The 22219-nt window shown below is 39.9% G+C and overlaps 1 protein-coding gene across 1 annotated transcript in view; it reads left to right on the top strand.

The window, feature by feature from the left end:
- The window catches only part of LOC121960984 (myosin-9-like), a 156794-nt gene that overhangs the window by 48112 nt on the left and 86463 nt on the right, over positions 1–22219 (top strand). Inside the window, exons 9-16 of the mRNA XM_042510887.1 lie at positions 5825–5992; positions 8866–9045; positions 16694–16777; positions 17132–17299; positions 17466–17549; positions 18317–18484; positions 20419–20649; positions 20807–21037. Of these exons, the coding sequence (XP_042366821.1) occupies positions 5825–5992; positions 8866–9045; positions 16694–16777; positions 17132–17299; positions 17466–17549; positions 18317–18484; positions 20419–20649; positions 20807–21037 (1314 nt within the window). The remainder of the gene's footprint in view (positions 1–5824; positions 5993–8865; positions 9046–16693; positions 16778–17131; positions 17300–17465; positions 17550–18316; positions 18485–20418; positions 20650–20806; positions 21038–22219) is intronic.

Here is a 22219-nt window from a genome sequence, read left to right as displayed (position 1 = left end):
CCAATGCTGCTACAGCTTATTGAGCTGTACTTTTGATTCAAAGGCACAGCGGCCCATTGAGGCACAAGCACTGACAGGAGCGCACACACAAAGTACACACCACTTGATCTGCATATCATTATGCTTTTGATCGAATGCCAAGGTTTCGCTGAGAAAGACATCAGAGTCAAATGGAGCGAACATGTACACAACACCTGTAGGATTTGTGTGTGTGTACGTGTGTGTGCGCCTGTGAGAGAGGCAGCTGTGAAATCTGCACCTGTTTAATTGAATTAGCCTTGTTAATGTATTCACACCGGCTGCCAAAAAAGCACGGCTTTAACGAGCTCGTTAGACCAATTAGTTAATTAATTGTCTGTATAGCAGCGGCTTCCCAAAGAGCTGCGTCTTCATTATCTGATGGCTGCCGCCTGTTGGATCGTTGAATGAGAGCTGATAATGCATTGCTGTCACACTGCACTCATGACTGTGTGTGCGTGTCTCTTCAAATGTCACATATATCTATGTGTGTCTATACTGTATGTGTGGTTCTTCTGGGTGCAAATGCGCACGCACATTTGTGTATATGTATTTGTCTGTCTGTGTGTGGTATGCTCAGAATATGGCGGCCAATATCAGTGTGCATATTGCAGTGAAAGGTTATGTGGGGGCCGTCACTCCCACAGGTAAAGACAGAGCAGTCCTCCTAGCCACTTTCTAATCTCTCTTTTATTAGAAGTTAATATCTCGCCTGCTCTTTCTCACTCCACACTCCCACCTGCTTAGAAATGGCCCCGCTCCATCTTTTTAATTCAATTATATTAGCCACCCTCTCTCTCTGTGCCCATAACTCTGCAACTCACATCTCTCTCTCTCACTCAATCTCTCTCTTTTTTTTTCTTTCTGTCTCTTCCCATCTCACCCCTCCTTCTTTTGTCCTCAAATGTTCCATTTCTATTCGTAATCCTAGACGAAGGATAGACTTTGGCCAATCAAGGATTTGCGCAAGCCATTTCTCCCTTTCTCCTCTTGTCCGCCTCGGTGGCAAAAACATATGATGGCTAGGAGGAGAGAATAAAGGAGAGGAGACAGGGGGGGCAGGAGCTGAGGGGAGGACCCCAGGGGTGAAACCTTAATTGCTAAAGTAATGAGACTTGATCAGATTGAGGTTTCTCTCTCAATAGGGACTCTACTAATATGAAAGTCTAGGGCTTAAGCACTAATTTGAAATAAAATCAAAATCTGATATTCTTTCTCCAGGACTTCCAACCAAGGTCCCATACTCCCCCACTGGAGAATTAAGACTTCACACAGACCACATGGGAACTTTTAATCATCTCTGATGGTGGCAGATTTGGGGATGAGAAAAGTCCCTGTAATGTAGTAATTATGTAACAATATTATGGAGTTCTGAAAGTCAGTGGCGTAAAGACCTTGGGCTAAAGGAGGGATTTTGACAGACATTGTGATCTTTAACTAGCTGCCTCATAGATAGATAGCAGTGACCATACAGTGGGGGGGTTGTGAAAAGTACATTATAGTATGAATTATAGTATGAATACTAGGTTGATGAGAAATTAGAATGAATAATATAAGAACAAAGGTTCTTTAGATACCCTATTTGTAGACCATAAGTAACAGAGTTGTTTTTTTCCCCTAAGATTTATGTGGTTTTTATAAAGTGACAGATAACAGATTATCACTATTTGATCTATTTGAAGCAACATAAGAGTGACTAGATCATTTGGAGACTGTCACAGCCCTTAATATAACACTGGTTATAAAACTAAGGACATTTAACTTTCACCCTGAAGTAATAGCCAAACTCTGTTTACCATGAGCTACTTTTTGTAGGACTCAAACTCTGTACAGAAATATAAAAGGTCCATATTTTAAGTTACGTTAAAGTGCTATACTTTCTTTTCCTGCAGTTACCGCATTGATAACATTGTGGCAATATTCACACTCTTCTGCATCATCTATTAAATCATTAACTTCATGTGCTCACGTGCTTTTCTTAGCCAAATCATCCTGCAATAATGAATAATCAGTATTTCTAATATCTTTTACATTTGCCACTTGCTCACCAACTTAAATTAACATATCTGATTCGACAACTTAATTTAGATACATATACATCAGTTTTTCTTACAGCTTTGATGTCAAAACTTTGGTGCTCGATATCTCACACTGCAAACGGATACAAACATATTTCATGTATTATTCTACTAAATACTATCTCATGAAGTACCAGAGCAAAGTTAAGAATGTTGTGTCCTCAAATGTAACAAGCAGGAATAATATACTAAAGTAACCAACTGTGTGGTTTACCTGATACATCCAATAAAGAGACAAACAGGGTTTTTCCAGCGTGTTCTCATCCCCAGGTTGTCAAATACCAACGCTTTGCCTGGTCCTTAGCCTGTGGTATAAACGCCAAAAGAAAGAAAAAGAAACCTTCAGTTTCTTTATGAAACGCACCAGGCTTTCAACTCCAATGTAAAACCATCCACATTTGATGGTGCTGAACTGATATAGTTTGAGTGAAAAAGTTCACATAGGGTGAGAGAGAAGGGAGGTGGATGGGTCAGATAAACCAGACTTTCACCAAAGAGACCAAGTTATCTAAACCTTACTGCAACTATTTCACATAAAGAGCTAGTATTAATGTGTTTAAGCTGTGCGTCACAGAGAGACACTAAAGAGTTCCCTGTGTGTCCACATGAGATGCCCAGTGCCATGACGATGTGTCTGTATTTGAGAACCTAAGAATAAGAACGTTTTTTTTTTATTTTTTTTTTTTAAAGTAATCATTTGATATAGGTGCCTGATTGGGTTTTACTTGTGTAAACATCTGACCTATCCTGCACAGCTTCAAGTTAAGCAAAAGACTGTAAATGATGCTGCTTGCAGAGTCATAGTATAATGCTACATAAACCTAAAAAAAAAAGCTTCACGTTTTTCATGTTACAGACTAAAGTACATACTCTTCATTTTGTCATTGAAAGGAAAGAAAATGCATACAGGGAAGATCATGTTTTGTTACTATAAGTTAGTCATTAAAAATAAGGACTAAAGTTGATCTTGCTGAGCTCAGGACTGGCAGTAGGCCTTAGACATATTTTTTTTAAATGCACTCCTTTGAGTTATGTTAAAAATGTAAAGATGTAAATTGATGTTGACATGTATAAATGGATTTGTCTGTAACATTTGGATGTACTGTACATAATGTCAAATGCATATGAAACATCAACATGAATCGTAGTCATACAGCACAGTAAAACAGTTAAATGAACTGAATTTTAGGAGACATCAGTGCTTTAACTTGGTTAAACATTGATGGTGATAATATTTAAAATTTGTAGAAAATGGGCTCTCTTTCTTCATAACTGTTTTTCATTTGAAATCCCTCTTGCACTATAGAAGGGTTAACATAAAGAACATGAACTTTTGCCTACTTACGTAATGTGTTGAACTTGGCGGAAGCGCTGAAATTCACACCCTTTTGTCTCAGTTTTGTAAAACTTATTTTATTTCCCAATAGTCGCATTAAAATTGGTGGAATATCCAGATAAAAGAGTAATTTTAATTCAGTGTCGCAGTACTGGCTGCCCCATTGCTTATAATTGTTACCATCCATTAGCCAGGCTGTAGATGAGTTAACTGCATAAAAGGCCACCTTTAGCTCGCCGTTACAATGGGTTGGATGATATATATACTGCATAGTCTGGAGAGCTCACTGAAGGAGGTAGAGGTGAGCTGCGCCAGTGCCAAGACACAGGCCCAGAACCACAGTCTGCTGTTAGAGGAGGTGACGAGAGATCAGAAGTTAAGAAGGATACTGCGCTGTCGGTACCCACTGCGTGTGTGTCTGTATTGTGTGTGGTTATATCTGCATGTGGTCTTCCCGTCTAACAAATCTGAAATCATCTAGTTGTGTGTGTGCAATGTGTATGTAAATGTGTGTGTTTGTATGTGTGTTGACTGTCTGCGGAGCCTCCTTACTAATCTAACACAGGGCTCATTTAACACAGTGCTAATGAATAGGGGCTGTGATTTGGCAAGGGGTTCTGAACAACAAGCCCACACACAAACACATTCATGCACGGGGTGAGGAGTTCAACCACTGTCTGCTTCCTTGGAAATAATCTCTCCCTTTCCCCCGATAAACTCAAACACTTTATGTACAGTAACACAGTTATTTTCTTGGAGTTTTCAGGTATAAATAACATCTGTGTGTTTTCTGGTGCTGTAGGTAATGAGTTATAGTTTTATCCTCGAGGTTGATAATTAGAATAATATCTAGTTTTACATGCTGCTATAAATATCATGTAACAGTGGTTAGACTAGAGTTTGAACATTTGTCAAACAAAATATCAGAGTCTAATGGACCTCACACAAAACATGATAAATGGTTGTTTTCACATGGAATTATCTTTAGTACATCTGCCAACAACAGTGTTGGACAGACTTCCCACAGTGATCAGTTGGAGCTGATGCTCGAGGGACACACAAAAGACTGTTACAAGATGTTTGGCACGAAGTATTCTCTTGTACTTATCCAAATCTAAGATTTCTAGTTTGTATAAGAATATTAGAAAAAGCTGAAAAAGAAAATGTGAGGGAATCTGTAGGGGCTACTGTATTCGTCACAGAACTGAAGGTTAGAGGTGTAATCAACTAAAGTAATAAGGCCTATAAAAGGATGAACAACACATCTCCGCTTCTTCTAACTGTACAAAAATAAAGCCAGAATATGTTGAATACAGGAGCTGCACAGGTCTTGCACAGGTCAGATAGAACCAGATAGCTACAAGGACACATGTAATTTCATTTTTTCTAAAACTTTGTTTAAAAAATGACAAATAAATCTATCTTGTACCTTTTACCTTGAAGTGGAACAGCGGTATTAAGTTTATGCCCATATACTCGCTGACATAACAAACCCTTTTTATAGCATCAAATAAACAATTAAGCTTAAACCTATTTAAAAAATGAACACATCAGCATGATAAGAACAACCTAAAATTACAGACCTCTTTGGGAAAGATTTAATTGACATGTACTTTTAGTTGAGATTTACTTATACTTTTAGTTTGGCTCATGTACCATCCGCTAAAATGGAGGGAGCAGCGGGGTTTATGACCTACACTGTCTATACCGCAGCCAGCCACCAGGAAGGTGATTAAGATTTTGGTCACTTCACTTCATTTTTGGGAAGCTGTTATGCCATTCATCTTTGTTTATGCTTATAGAATGCTGCCGGGATCAGTTTTTTCTTTGTATGCCAACACAGAATTTAGCATCAGCCTGGTTCCCTTGGCAAAAAGCCAACAGATTTTAATGTTGCATTTTGGTATTATTGCAGAAAATAAGCTCTATGGCAAACAAAAATTCTTCATTCTCACACATTTTGTTGTTTTTGTTGTTTAGCATGATAATCTTCACAAATAAACACTTCTTTTATGATTTTTGAAGCATAAATCCAATTGACTTGACGTTGCCGACACAATGAAGCTGTAAAGCCGTGTTTGCTGTCTGTAGTCATTAAACTACTTACTATAAACTGCCATAAAAGCTTCAACATACATGAGTGGAGTATTTACTGACATATTTTATGTTGTAAAACAAAACGTAAAGGTCTCTTCAGCTTGTGCTAACATCAAAACTTATTTCACGCGTCTTACCAAAAGCCCATTGGAAAAAAAAAACAAGAAAACAAACTACTTTTGTTTGCATTTTTGGTGACTGTGTAAACACAAGGCAAGTAAAACCTACAGGATGTGGAAGTAGTGTATATGTATATGTACAGTACAGACTGTTTTGTTGTTTGTGTGTGTGTTAGATGAAAGAGAGAGAGGAGCATTTGAGGCACCTGGGCCAGGATGTGGTTGGTTTGCAAGCCACACAGGACTCTCTGAAGGGAACCTTGGCTATGAAGGAGCAACACACACAACAACTGGTCCAAGTGAACACACAGCTCAGAGAGAGCCAGACTTCACTGCAAAGCAAAGTAGGTAACACACACTTTCTCACACTCACGCTCACGCTCACACACACACACACACACACACACACACACACACACACACACACACCCTCACACACACACACAAAGGAGGGGAGCACTTCTTAAATAAGGAACAGAATTGGGCAACGTTCTCTAAATCAAACCCAGTCAGGTACATCAGGGAATTCTCCTCATCTTTTACTTCCTTCACAGTTAATCATCCGTCCTTCTTCCCCACCTCCCCCGCCTTCCCCCTCTCGCCCTCTCTCCATATTTAATAACTCATCGCCACCATCTTAGCCCCGCAGAGGGTTGGCTTGTTGTACAATAAAGAACCGTGTTCGTGTGAATATCACTTAGCCAAGAGAAGGAGCGAGAGTGGAGGAGGGGTTAAATGTTGTTTTTATTTCATTCTTTAGTCCGCTCATTATTTTTACTTCGATCATTCTTTCGTTCTTGTCTTTCTTTTCTCTCTCATCTCCCTTGTCCAGTCTCGCCCTCGCCCCAATGAGAACCAATGGTAATGTATGGGAACATTAAAGAGTCATACGCATGATGAATGGAATGGCCTTTAGGTTTCTCTCGTTGTCCTTTTCCTGCTCTTTCTTGTAATTCTCTCTCTTCCACTCTGTGTCTCACTCCCACTGTATTTCTTTCTCTCTCTTTCTTTTTCTCCTCCTCTCGCCGCCCTCTAGGTATATCAGTGTGGTGCGTGGCAGTGATGTGTTTTAGGCTTAAATTAACCCATTTACTGTGTCCTTGACCAAGCCAAGTCATTCATCTGCTTCCAGTGTTTTCATGGTGCGGGTGCCCAGGAGCCAACTAAACAAAGTATATTCAACAAAAAAGCGCTTTTGTTACTTGACTTAGGGAACACTTGAAAGATTATTTTAGATGCTTACTGTATGCCCTTACTTTTCTCACACTAATGAAATGTCCCTGTCACCTGACTGACATAGTTGGTGTGTTCTGAAGATGGTGCCAGTTTGAATGCGATCATTTTAAGATTGTGTTTGCTTTTGTTTTTGGGCTCTGAGTCACAGGGTTGAATCTGATAGAAATGTGTCTGTTTGTCCTTTACTTTTACTAATGTAATGTGTGTTTATAGAAAAAGCATCCAAATTAATATGCCAACCAAAGGAGTTACACAGTGAGCAATTGACTTTGAAACAGTAGTGAAATGCAACAAAGTAATTACACATTGTTACTGTAAGCATTTTTTGGAGTAGCTGTACTTTACTTGAGTTTTTATATTTCTGTCAACTTTCATTTTTACTCCACTACATTTCTCATGTGAATCTTAGTTTCTTACTACAAAATAGAGAAGGCAGGGAGGAGATGAGGGTTGGATGAATGAGGAAATGGAAAGGAGGGAGACACTGGATTTTGTTCTTTTATTCAATTAAGCTATTAAAAAAGACCTTGTTTTTCTTCAAGCGCAACATATGTTCAATTTTTAAGGTGGTGTATGTTACAAAGACGTAACACCTTTTTTACCTGTCTTTTTTTAATAACTTTTACTTTTAATAATGTAGTACATTTGATATAATGAAATTTGAGTACAGTAAATACAAGGCACTTTAAGATTTTTACCTAAGTAATATCCGAATAGGTGACTTTAACTTCTAACAAATTAATTTTCTGGTAAGATATCTGCACTTTTACTCAAGTATGGATTATAGGTATTTCATCCACCTCTACTTAGAAACTGCCGAACACAACTAAACAGGGGCTCACTGAGCTGAGTAACAATAGATTTAACAGTACTTTTTACACTTGTGCAACGTTATTAGTGACAAACCAACTTTTTCAAATCACTTACACCAGCACCCCTTTGTAACTGCCATTCCAAGGGTATGTGTACATTATGGGCTAGGTATAATTCAAAAAATAATAAACTAACAAAAACAGTACCAAGATCAGTAGTAAGTATAAAGTAACTTCATTTGATACCTATTATCTTTTGAGACATGATTTGATACCTATCATTACAGTGGAAGCATATAATTGTGTTAAAATGTCACCGTATGCAAAGGTCTGTAGTGTTCTCCTACTTTCAGACGTTTTGGTTGCACCTTGGCACACTGAACTGCCAACTCCATCAAAAACACTGTGCTAGATTTCACCTCATCACAGACTGTATGGCTTGGCTGCTAGTTGGTGAATCGAAAAATGATGGTGTTGATAGGCTGCAAGCAAAGTCATACAAATAGTTGTTTTTTTTCCAGATCAGAAAGTACAAAAAGGATTAAAAGCAGATAATGTTTGACTGGAGAGTTTTCAGCGCTACTTTGTACTAGGTTATTTCGGTCGATACCAGATACCCAGCCCTAGAGTTAATGACAATAGTAGTATTACTTTTGTGTACATATAATAGCGCAGTAACATAAAGGAAATGTGTTTTTCAAGGACCCATGTCAATAATAGCATATTTTTCTTTTCTTAGGTGGATTGCATAGATAAAAGACCACAACTCTCTGTGAGCCTTGTTCAAAGGTTTAAAAAGCACTAGTCTACAGTTAGTGTCCTACGACTTTATGATGTGTAGTCGAGCACTTTTATTGGTCCTGAGTCAAAGCAGTAACTGTAGGGTTCCCCAGCTTGGCACAAAGCCTTTATGATGTTCCTTTTCACTGCTATGGAGACAGAGCGGAGGCAAACGTCCCTAAATTATACTTTCATCTCCTCCTGCTTGTATCTTGTTCGGCGGTTCACCCATTCTTCTCCTTGTGCGCCTCTCCTCCTCAGCTCTCACTACAGCTGCCCGCCTGCCTGCGACTGTTCCTCTCTCAGCCTTTGGAGGAGGTTCAAACCAGTCAAACTGTACTTATTCTTAATATCTCTCCCCTTCTTTCTATCTCTGCTCTTGCCCTCAGTTACAAACAAGTGAGCGCATGTTGAGCGACATCAGTGAAACCCTGGATCAGACCAAAACCAGCCTGGACACAGAGAGACAGCAGAGGCAACAGACCCAGGACCAGTTGCGCCATGCCAACAAAGAGATGGAGCGTCTGCAGCAGGACCTAACACATGTGCGTCACACTGCTGAAAAAAAGGTAACTGGTTCCTTCTTCAAGGTCTACATTCAAATATTTCAATATAAATTCCTGAAACTTTGCTCATCAAACTTTTATTGTGACACTGAAACAGAGACTTCGCTGTTGTTGCCGGTGTATTGTTGACACTGATGCATTATCAGTGAGTTTGTTTGCTCGCAAGGTCAAGAAAGATTTTCCACAGTAAGTGGACAATGTCAGGAAGAAATGGTTAAACGAAAAATATGCAATTTCTACAGGACGGAGATGAAATATAATATTCACTTTAATGTAATGCATTGTCTTTTCCCACAATGGGGCTGATAAGAAGGGTCGCACAGGTGAGGGATTCATTTAAATATTCAATTTTCAAATGTAATATTCACTGTGACAGGCATTGTCTATTTCTACAATGGTGCTGATAATAAGGTTTTAGATAATGGGTAATGGGATGTTCTGATATTTAGAGCCTTATTAAAAACACACACTTTTGACAAAGACAGACTTGACATAAATTTGGATTGTTCTGCGAAAATTGAATATTTTCCGAGGTAGGGCTACGGTAAAACTCAAAAATCACATGTTCACATTACTTAGATTTCTTTTATGCTCTGCCTTTTTTGTGTTAAACCAAAAGCATATGTAATTACTTAGTGGTTTGTATTTAACCTTCAAATAACCCGGTTGGAAAGATATTTTTCTCTATGCCACTGGTGGATTTCAAGAGCAAGGGCTTGGATTTGTTTTTTTTTTTTTAAAAAAACAACACACTCACGGTTCAGTTCTTTTCACTGGCAAGCCTCTTCACTGACTCATTTCAGAGCATTTTTAAGGTTAAGGTCAGAATTTCGTTGTCTACCACTGAGCCTATTGTTGCAACACTCTCCATGCTTTTATAAAATAAAATTTTCATTAAAGGTTCTATATGCAACATTCAGAGCATTAAAGGGATACTTTGCCAATTCTCAGCCAGCTTTGTGTCATTACAATGTGGGTAGTGTGTGTAAATGAAATAAAGTTCAATTAATGTTCAACCTCCCTCCATCTAGCCAGCGCCTAGATCTCCCTGCTCACCTCCCAATGAGTTTTGCAGACTGTCAAACTGTTGCTCAACCTATAGGCTGTACCTCTACATTTTGGTTTTGCCCACCACCTATTCCACCACCACAGACACAAAGAGTATAGATGTGCGTCAAGAGAAAGATCCTGCCCCTCTCTTTCTCTCCCCCTCTCTCAAACTCAGGCCAAACTCTGATAACAATAACAACTAGGTAGTGCTGATCAGATATAAATCAAGATTATGTTACTGCAGTGCCTACTTCTTGCCTAAAATGATTTACAAATGCATTTTAGTGCCCTGTTTGGCTGCAACAGCGAATTTGTAAACTGGAAGTGGATGCCATACTGAATCCTACGTGGTAAAAACAGAGACTGAAAAAAACTGAGATCAAACGGTAAAACTAAGCAACGCTGATCAAATAGAAACCAATATTCTGTTCCTATTCTGCCATTTTTCACCTAAAATGTTTTCAGGAACATGTTTTAGCATACCGTTTAACTCTAATAAAAGATCGCTCGTTACCAGCCGGTTGCCATCACTTCAAACAGACAAGTAAGCATTGTGTCATCTACCAGCAGGAGCATTTATTGGTCCATTGCAGCACGGTGCATGCTGGTAGTTGTAGGTTTTCTACAAGTACCTCTTTAGCAAAAGCGAATGCAAATCCTTTTTATGTGGTTTGATGTGGTAAGCTGCATGTGCATGTTTGTGCATGTGTGTATTCCACTGGCTAACTTATAGCAACTGCTTTGCACTGTGTTCATATGTTGGTTAACACTCATAGCAGGGCGGTGTCTTCCCAAAAGTGTAGTGCCCACCCTCCAGTTTCCCTCTAGATAACACTGTAAGCTCTGCCATCACTGTTGCCATGGTTTTGTGCTGTTGGTGGAGTTCACGTCATTAGCTGCTATCTGCTGGCTCAGCCACCTTAAATTTGAAAACCATGTCCAGACACTTCATATGGTCTGAATTTCACATTTCACCCCTTTAAATATTTAGAGCAAACATTTTACCTCCTGTAATTCACTCTGGTGGAGTTAACACTAATTCTTTTGTCACTGATTGGTCAAATTGTTACTCTTTCATTTTATTGTGGATGTACAGTGTATGCAATTTTTCTCTCTCTCTCTCTCTCTCTCTCTCTCTCTCTCTCTCTCTCTCTCTCTCTCTGTGTGTGTGTTTGTGTGTGAGGTTTGTGTCTTTCATGTTTGGATTGGTTAAGTCAGCGGATGGACCATTACACTCTGTTCAGGGATCTGGTTTCTGCTCCACATCTGGCCCTGCTTTGTGCACCAAAACTGTTCTCTCTCTGATCTATTACAAGCTCTTTCTCACACACACCCACACATACACGTGGACACACTCACACACACAGCTTTGCATTCACTCATGCACACTTCATTCCATCATTGTATGGACAGTGGTAGCAGTAGGTGTGTGTTAAAGAGAGTGCCTGCTCCCACTTGAATATACTGTAAGTGAAACTGAGAGAACTTTTGGTTAAGTATTTTCCTCTACAGCGCTAAATGTCCTAACATTAGCACAGCTGAACAAATACTGTCAACACTCTCCTTCATCTGAAATGTACTCTGCTGATTCACTCTCCCTCTTACACTCTCCCCCTCTCACTTAGGCGTCTTTGCTCAAAAGAATAGGAGAGCAGTTTGCCTTTTCTGTAGAAAATGATTAGTCCTCTCACTTTTTTTTAGATATAATTCACTGAAACAGCTGGGAGGTAGATTATGAAGTAGGAGAAGAAGCACTGGTGTGGCTTGAGTCTTAGGGGGTTATAAAAATCTGAACACTTTTCTATATTTCTTTTTTTTCTTGCGTTATCATCTTATATATTTGTTGATAGTGCCATTGAAATAACACAAAACACTGATTTTAATATTCAGAACATCTACAGTTCAGGTGAACTCAGCTATCAAATGGTTTGTACAGGAAAAACAACAAAAATGACATGGGTAAATTCACTAAACAAAAGCAGATGTTTGTGCTTTTTTGTGTAAAACTAGCATTTTTAAGCACAAAAATCCTCTCTAATGTCTTTTTTTAATCCCTTATCCTTTATTTATCTGTATCCTTTTTACTTGCCCTCCATCTCTATTCATAGTTCTCTCCATCTCACTAACTCACACACATCATCATCATGCAAATGGCCACATGTTGCTGTAGTCTTTAACATGTGGTTTAAGTGTTACTCTGCTCTTAACTCCCCCACAGAGGAACTTGAAGGTAAAGAAGCCATTAACATGACAAGGGGCTTTGTCTCAGAGATGATCTGCTTGAACCAAAAGTCACTTGCATGGTTCTCTGGAGGCTTCTCTTTTAAATGTTCAGGTCATAAATGTCAGCAGGAGGAAAGATAGGAGGAGCTAGACAGACAGATGGATTTAGTGTGAGAAATGTGAAAAAGGGGAGAGAGTTTGTAGGTTGTAGGGATGAAGGAAAGTTGAGATAAGAGGTGATACCTTATGATCAAGTTGGTAGTTTTCTGTTCACAAGTATACTGTAGCTACAAAATTTTACCTTGTTTACACTTGGTTTTAAATCATTGTGGATGTGGGCAGCGCTAAATACAAGTGTAAACAACAACCAAGACACACTGTGTACCAAGGTGGTCTTGGCCACATTTGACTGCAAATATTTTGCAGTGTAAATGTTAAAGCATCCCGATGCGTCTTCGACAAGGACATGACAGGAAAGTATGTTATCAAGGCGGTACTCTGGGGTTGTTTTGGTGACAGTGGGTCAACGCTGTGCAACTTATCCATATTATGACAAGTTGGACAAAGTGTTGCCTGATAGAGATATGGTGGATTCTGCGGACAGTGATATACTGTATGTCCAGCTGTACTGGCACAACCGCTCATGTATCATGTGAGAATTTGGAATCAACTGTGCGTGGGGGCCTTTTACCTGCTGTGGAAGTTCACAGCTGTGAACGGTAATGTGTCTCGGCTGTGCACTTCTGTTCTGTTAAGTAGCAAGTGTACTTGTGCACATCTGTGCATGTTGGTCTTAAAATGAGGTGCAGTCAGGCACATTGTTGGCACAAACCAAATGTACAACCGACCAAGAAAACCTTTATCCAAAGTCAAGTATTTTCCTGCTGCATAAAGGGTGCATTATTCAGATAGGTAAACGCACCTACATATGTAAATATGGACACACAGATGGGTTGTGGGTTGGTAAAATAATGCATCATAAATGAGGAAAATATTAATTACATTCTCTAAAATGTAGACAGCAGAGCAGAGAGCAGAGCAGGGCTGTTGTCCACTAATGCTTCGCAGCCAACTCCCCCTTGACACAGTGTGTATTTACGCATGAGGAGTAGCGTAACATTGATTATTTCAGAAGCTAAAAGTTTAATTGTTTTTGCTGTCAAATACATAACTACAGTTTTTATTTTTGCTTCTTAAATATCCCATGATATTTGATGAAATAACATTACTGCTCTTACTGTGTTATTTTTAAACCTTAACCGTTTTGTTTAGGGAGGTTGAACAGGTTTTTCATGCCAAAATTTGGCATTTCTATAGTTTAGGTTGAGACCTCTATACCTGACGGTTCTCTCTGACCCATCACAATCATTCAGTAAAAACATGATAATAAAATGTTTGACACTAAATACGCTAGTGGAAGCTAGATTCATAACTGCATGAAGACTATCAAAAGCAAAGATACTGGAAATATTGAGCATTTTTGCTCCATTTTGCTGTTGCGTCAGAGCTTATAGATGCTGCATAAAAACAAGATCTGCAAATGTAAGTTCAATGTGTGATGTCCAATCATTTCATGTATTGTTAACACTCCGGCACAGTGTGTCTCCAGCTTCCCAAGAGGGACTTCATTTGAAAAAGTATACACTCATAAGTCGTCTATAAAAGCGCATTGAATATAAGAAATTGCATATTATTTGAAATTGACAAGGAGTGGGTGAGGGGGATGGAAAAGCAAACAAGACTGAATGGAGACAGAAAGAGCGGAACAGTGGAAGGTAAGCGGTATTGTGGAAGGTTGTTCAAGCCTTCAAGGTTGGATTTGGACAAACATTGGTCCTGCTCACAATGCTTTATAACCGTCAGAATAGCTGACTGATTTTTCTCTCTCCCCGCGTTCTCTCTTGATCTCTCTTATTGCTCATTTCTTTTCTTGCCTTGCCACTTCTCTCTTTCATCCCCCCCTGCCCCCCCCCACCCACCACCCCCAACTGTTCAACTATTATTTCTCCCCCTCCTGTCGTCCTCTCCCCCCTTATTTCTCCCTCTCTTTATCTTGTCATTGCCTGTCAGTAGGGATTCTATCTGTGCTGAGTGTTGTGTGCGTGCGAGTGTGTGAACACATTGAGACTGAGATACACTTAAGAGCTCATTGATTTAAAAATACCTTCGATATTGGAGGTCCCCTCCCGCAGATTCGTTCAGAAGCTTATCACACACACGCATAGACATCCACGTAGAAATATGCATAAACCAAAGCTCCACTCCAAAGTTTCTCCTTAAACTTTGTGATTGACCTAGTTAGCGTGTCGTTTTGACAAGTTGTCTGTTTTGACACGACATCCTCCGGTGTTTATCAACATCCATTTTGCCTATCACATGCTCACATTGGGAATTCACGCACACACACACACACACACGCACACACACACACACACACACACATACTCAAAGACAAATCAAGCTGAGATGTAAAAATTGGCAGAGTGTAAGTGTTGTATTTGCTGTGGGTAAATGGAAGGACTTGTAATTATAACATTAAATTAATGCTCTGGTCATTCTTTTTTTGCTCTGTTTTATCTGATGTACATTGATAGTAAAATATCCAGAGTACTACTTCTTTGTATCAGTCTGTGCATGTTTACAGGGGTGCTCATTTGTGATTTAGCTGCTACATGCCAAGCAGTGTGTATACAGTAGTTTTTGGGTTTTTTTCCCCTCCCTCCCCTTGCTGTAGCTCAGGTTTAGTGTGTCTAGCGAGCCTGGTCGCTGACAGCCAGAGGTGAGAGGTCAGAGAGCCAAGTTAACTCCATCAATCCCCCAAGACAGTTACAAACGAGCCCTCAACTCTGGTCAAAACAATCCCTGGATCATGCAGGACGGACAGGAGGTGGGGAGGGATGGAAAAAGAGAGAGTGAGCATTTGACTCAATTTGGCATGAAGGACTGTGTGTTTATATAAATCCAAAGAAACTATGTCTGCATCACATGTTTATACCAGTAGTACAAGTAAATGTTTAGTGTAAATTAGACTGCAAATATATTTATTTATTTTTAGGTTGTAGAGTAAGACAAGATGGACGTACCGAAAACTGCAGTTCCTGGAATAGCCACTTGAGGCTGGCTTTAGAAGCAATAACATCTCCGTTGACCACCAAACTAAAACTTTAAAGCAGTAATATATATGTTTGTTTACAGCCTGGTACAAACAGTAGTTTTGTTCTCTATGAATTTTAACATTCATGACAACTATAAGGGGGTGAATTACGAAAGTTATGCATATTTGAGGGCGAGGCTGCTTAAATAACTAACTAATTTCAACATCCATAATAAATGTACAGAGGGGAGTTTTTTTTATAACTCACCCTTTTACATTTAATTAAGGCCCAAAGTTATGCATCATCAAGGGTGAGGCCGCTTGAGTGGCAGGCTGAGTTTTCACTTCTGGTCACTGGGGTTAGTGAGTCAGATCCTGATTATGCTCCTCCACATCTCCAGCCTCTTGTCAAAATATGATTGTTTCTGTTTCCAAAAATAAACAAGATGGCGACGGACAAAGGGCCGAACTCAAGGCTTCAGAGTGGCCGTCCGTAAACCAACAGGTTACATCACGGTAGCTATGTGTACTATTTTATACAGTTTGTGATTACAACAGTCTTTTTTTGGAAATTACCTGGTTGCATCTTTTAAAAGCTTATATGATTTAGCATCTGAAGACACTTTTTGTCAAACATAAGAGCTTATACTATAATTCCCAAAATACGTTAGGAACCTATTGGGCTCAAAATAGACAGCACACAATGGCAGCTACATTGCCATTTTGACTGACCTCAAACAGAGGAAACCCATGAAAACACACAGCCTGTGAACACAAGTAGAAAAGATTAAAAAAAAAAGTCCAAAACATTTCCCCAGCAAACTTGTGAGGCATCACACCCACGTATAAGCATGTGCAGACACACACACACACACACACACACACACACACACACACACACACACACACACACACTCACACACATTTGGCATAGGACTGAAGTGGGTAATTAGGGAAGGTCACCAAGGAAACAGACAAACTCAAGCAATATACTGTATACTCAAGAGAAGCATAAACAACCGTCATCCACCCACCACCGCTGCTGCCTTAAACACAAATATGAAAACAAGACTGGAATATTTTATCTCAAGTTTTGTAAACAGTGACCTAAGTTCCCTGGCTTCCTGAGATATAGTTTGTGTTGGCAATGATTCAAGGAGATATGATCCTTAACATAATGTTACATTGTCAAAGCTTAATCAAAAAGAGCATCCATGTATTGCAATAAAAAAAAAGCATCGTCCAACAATCTTAAACCGTGAGAAATGTGTTTTTGTTTTCCAGATCCAGAAAAGAGAGATTAAGATTTGCGCACTGGTGAAGGAGCTCACAGAGAGTAAGAAGCAGCATGCAAAATGTCAGACAGAGGTAAAAACAACAATTTCATTATTCACAAAACTGATTGAAGTTTTAATGCTCATGATTCATATTAATGTTAACTGTGTTAAAAAGAACATTCGGTTGTTGATTCCTCTCTCAAATAAAAGCAGTTACTGTCATTTTTATCTGATAATGGAATTCAAGTTTGGAATCAATTTAATTAAGCTTATTATGTATTGCTCATTAGATAATGTTGAGTGCGTTTTGTGATCCTGGAGTTATTATTTTATTACTGTGGCATTTATTGGTATTATTTAAATGTAATTCAATTTTTTTTAATTGTCCTAATGTGATTGTACCACTGTGTGAGTAAGTGGCTTAATTATATTGCATGTTTCCAAGTTGCACCAAAGAGGGGAGGCTTTAGAGAAACTGTGCAAAGAGAGGGATGAGCTGAGATCCAAGACGGAGGACCAGAGCAGAGAGTTTGTCCACATCAACCAGACCAAAGAGAGACTGGAGGCTGACTTGGCCCTGAGCCATGAGAAACTTCACACCTCACACCTGGAGGTCTCTCTATGTCTCTGTGTTCATATGTTTGTGTCTATATGTGTAGGTCAGAGCTATGTAGCAACATGTTGATAACCAAAAATCCCCCCAAAAAAGGAAAATAATAGGTTAAAATGCCAATGTATGCAATTTATTGGATTTTTTTAAGTGTTATTTGTGTGTTCAGGTTCGTAGCAGAGATCAGTTGATTTTGCAGTTAAGAGCTGAAATGAAAACAGCTGAAGAGAAGCATCAAAGGACAGAGGAGCAGGTGTGGTGACTTGTTTTTGTCTGTATGTTGATTTGCACTTTTCCTATCATTTATATCTATTCATGTCCTTATCAGGACATCTCTGTTTTTCTTATCTATTTTCTGATTATTGAGTGTATTTTCATTTTCTAATATTTCAATTTTGATAGATTTTGCCCAACAGAGTTTAAGATTATACCTGTTCCTTTTAATAACAGTAATTTTGCATCTTCCTACTGTGTTATATGAGAAAAAGGTTTGATTTCTCAAATTTGTTTCAGTTTTGTGGATTTTAAATATGCCTTGGGGCTTATATCCAATTCTAGGTAGTACTACAAGGGTTTTAAACTAGCCTTACTATTTTTTGTTTTTTCCTTTCATATGCTGAGGCTAGGTTGAGTGAGCACCCCTGTGTTTTTTTCCTCCATCAACGACCTGTTATACACCTACAGAGTTGCACACATCCACTCAAGGGAAGTGCCCAAACCAGCAGTAGTCTTCTACAGTTGGCTACTGAGCGGCTCCATTTGAGCAGTGGGAGGCGTAACACCTTGCTCAAAGGCTCCTCGAAAGTCGGAGCTTAGGAAAGGGGAATCGTTACTCATTCATGTCTGCCTTGCCCACATTTTCCCAACTGGTCCTGAGACTAAACTAGGAAACTCTCTGACTCAAGCCCTATTTTCTCACTTTTAGGCTACTGCCGCCCCCTCGCTCTCTTTTCTGTCTGTCTGTGTGTGCTTTGTATGCCTACATTAAGTTATTCCCTTTCCTCACTTTCCTGTGCTCAGGTGGCAGCTCTGGAGGGGGAGGTTAGACACCTGAAACACACAGCGAAAGGACACCAGGAAGAGGCCTGTCTGTTAAGCGAAAAGGTCAGAGATATCGAGCGCCTTGAAGACCAGAAGGAGAAAGAACAGCAGCAGCTACATGATCAGCTGCGTATCGGTCAGCAACAGGTAAGGAAGAATTCTCTCTTCTCCTCGCTCATTCGCTCATCTCCATCTCCTCTACAGGGGAATCTATAGATCAGTTGAACTCTGACCTGGAAGCTGTGAAACAGACTCACAAGATTGATGCGCAACACTGGAGCCAGAGGAGTGACCTGCTTCACAGATGATTGAAGCAGAACAACTCTGAGCTCAGCCAAATAAAGAGCACGCTGAGGGGTCGAGAGTCGAAGGTCACGAAGCTCAAGGACAGTTTAAGTCAGCAGTATGTAGCTGCGGATAGTCTTTGTGTGTTCAATTGTCAGTCAGTCTAACCTCGATCCTACAGCAAAACTATCTATGGTGTTAATCCAGTGAACAATATAAAAAGAAAAATCCGATGCACTTATGCATCTGAGTGAGAGTGATTTAAATCACAGTGGACAATCAAGTCGTCAGTCTTTTGCCAAGAACAACAACAGACAAGCTTTATTTTGCAGTCAACTTACATACATCCCCGTCGACATCATCTGAATTACTAAACCAGACAAGATGACCCCTCTGTTTGTCAACCTCTCACATTCAATTGGACACAAACATCAATACAGAAAGATGAGATGAAATGAAAAAAGAAGAAGAAAGTTATTATCAGCTGAGGGTCATCTTGGGTAGTCATGTGACAGCCATGAATACTCAAATGGCAGGCCAAATGAGGGTCAAAATGATGTTCTTTTTATCATACTTAATGATTGCTGTTTGTTTCCACAAAGCACAAGCTCCTGATTATGGTCACAAGAAAGCCATGGTGTTCCCATTAAGCCTTGTTACAGGGCCTTTCATCCAGCGACAGAATGAAATGCTAAATTCACCATTAGTGTTTGAACTATAGGGTAGCGGATATATTAAAAGAAATATGACAGGCTAAGTTCACACATGCAGCTATAATAGGTAAAGTTGGTATATGACACTTACTTTTTATTGTTCTTGTGTTTCACAGTGTGACTTTAAAATTGTTACCTTGTGTACCCTTGGGAAAAGCAGTCAACATCACACCTGAATAAAGTGTACATGGGCTGAGTCAATGGTTTTAAACAGTCCACACACACACACACACACACACACACACACACACCTACACAGGTTGTTCAGTTTTTTGACTCAGAAGAAGAGAATGAAAGTTGATGGTGCCCCTCCATCCTCTTCTCTCCTCTGGTTTGTGTCTCTTTCCGTTGCATGAGCAAGTTTTCTACCCAGTCACGCTGCCTTCCATCCAGTGTTAGTCCTAGATGGGCCCAGCTAATCCCTGGTTAAACCGAGCCGCAGCGAACCGCTGAAATCTAACTAGTTGGCTGTCATTAGTTGTAAACCCTCGTGTTCTGATCCAGATTACAGCGGGATTAACGTGGATGAACTCAAGATGAGTGTTAGAGCGGGTTTAACTTTCTCAACCTCTCCCCTTGAAAGGTGAGCTACGGTAGGATTCCTTGTGTAACACCGGGATTAAGCCTGGTTTCACTTCCTGGGTTCCCCTTTCATTATGAGCGAGGTTACTGTAGAGCAGCACTGTATATTTCACTATCACAAACTAGCATATGACTAAAGCATCATGTCAAGTATCCTAATGTGGAGTATTATGATGATGTTTTTTGTTGAAATAGTTTCAGCACTTCTCCAAGTTTACTTGGTCTTCTTTGGTCGCGCATACGTTAAGACTTCCTACTGCTTTATTTGTCAGTTACCTGCAACACATTAAATCAGCAGCTCTCTACACTTTCACACTTGGCAGCAATTCAGTAAATGTTCTGAAGTGCACCTATACACGAGGGGAGTCAAAATCCTACACTACTTTCAAATCTAACAGTGTTTTGGTCACTCTACCAAACCTCCAGGCTACAGCTGTTCCACTTAAATAAAGAGCAAGGGTTTATTCTCATCAACATTTTCATTTCACTGTTTGCTTTCAGGTCAAGACTTTTGAAGGGGAGCTCAAGAAGCAGGAGGTTGAGATGGAACTTCTTCATCAGCAGCTGAAAGTAGCCAAGGAGGAGCTGAAAGATGCCAGTTTACAAGCCCAGGAGCACAAAGAAACCGTAGCCATATTTAGACAAAAGTACACAGCAGCAATGGAGAAGGTGCACAGGGTGCAAGGGCAGGTAGAGCTTTTGGAAGAGGAACTACAGTATTCTCAGCAGCAGGTACATCATAGTTTCCAGTAATACAGTATATTACAAATATCGGATTTTGCTTGCTTTGTGCCTCTGAAGAGATTTCATCAGCTCGACACTTTCTCTACATACAGTTTGATCGCAGTCTAAATTATGCAATGCTTTAATCACTATGTTTAATTGGCAGCTAAGAAAGTCCCTGTTAGCAACTCATTCGGTGAAGAAAGAACTCGCTGAGATGGAGCAGAGGTACCAGGAAAAGGTTGGCCAATGGGAGAACTCGCAGGAGGCTCTTGACCAGTTGGCGGATGAGCTCCAGACCAATCAGAATCTACTGAGGGAGAGTCAACAACGAACGGAGCATCTTAAAGGCCTGATGGGATCCCTGCAGGAGCAAGTGGACACACTCAAACAGCAGGTCAGGACAAACATGTACACATTACAGTGGCATAGGTAGACATAATAATTATACAAGTGGAAATCAATGGGCCTATGAGGCACAGGTCCAGGTGCCAAAAGTGTCAGGGGGCCCCTGGCCTTCACCTGCAAAATGTCACGCAAAATAACATGTACCAACTAGGAAGAAACTCAAAATGACCTGAAATAGACAGAAAAAGAACACAAAGAGATGCAAAAAAACCTGCAAAGAGACACAAAATAGTTGCAAAAAGGGGTGAAACTACCACAAAGAGACACAAAATGACCAAAAAAGTTACTTTACAAAGAGATTGCACTAAAGGGCCACTATGACAGTAGCATCATGCTGCTTTCAGTCTGGGATTTTAGTCAGCGTGCCGGCATCGTGAAATCAAAAGAGGCATGACTGAGCTGACACATACAATAAACAATAACAACGGCTTAACATGGCAAAAACAATCATTTACTGTCTCTTTTATATGGTGGCTGTTGACGTACACTGCTCTGGGTCTAAGAAACTCCTAAATCTCATTATTTTCCCAATTTGCTGACATTTTTGGCTTCTGTTCTTCCTCTTTGCGAAACAACTCCGTCCCCTTATTCCGTAGTTGTACCTCATACACAGAACGGTGCAGTGAAATAACAGTGTGAAATTCCAGCCTTGAAGAGGCAGTGTAAAAGGGGCTTGAAAGGCCCAAAACCACAAAAAGATGCATAACAATTACAAAGAGATGCAAAACAACAACAAAATTAAGGCAAAACCACCACAAAGACTGTGTCTTGCTCTTATGTAGGAGAGGTGGCGTGGCCTTTTACATGTCTGTGCCCAGGGGCCCATAGTCTTATTATATGCCCAATGCAAATACAAGACAAAACATCCTTGTGATATATCTATATAACAATAAATGAGGCTGTTCTGGAGATGATCAGTGGAAAGGTAGGCGGGTGACATGACCAGACTGGTGGCCACTGGGGGCAGTCTTTCATCTTAAAATGAAAAAAAAAATATTGTTTCAGTCTGAACAGTGGTTGTTTGTATTCTTTAAGGATGCAGTTTTCATGTAACTTCAACAAGAAGATCTGGATTACATGTACTGGTGTTAAGTCAAATGGGTGTCTCCTTGTGCTCTCTGAGGTGCTCGCTAGCTTCATCAGTTTTGTGTGAGGGCATGCATAATCCTTT

Source organism: Plectropomus leopardus, chromosome 21 (assembly GCF_008729295.1).
Source record: "Plectropomus leopardus isolate mb chromosome 21, YSFRI_Pleo_2.0, whole genome shotgun sequence".
In the NCBI taxonomy this organism is placed as follows: Eukaryota; Metazoa; Chordata; class Actinopteri; order Perciformes; family Serranidae; genus Plectropomus; species Plectropomus leopardus.
This window is presented reverse-complemented; position numbering and strand designations above follow the sequence as displayed.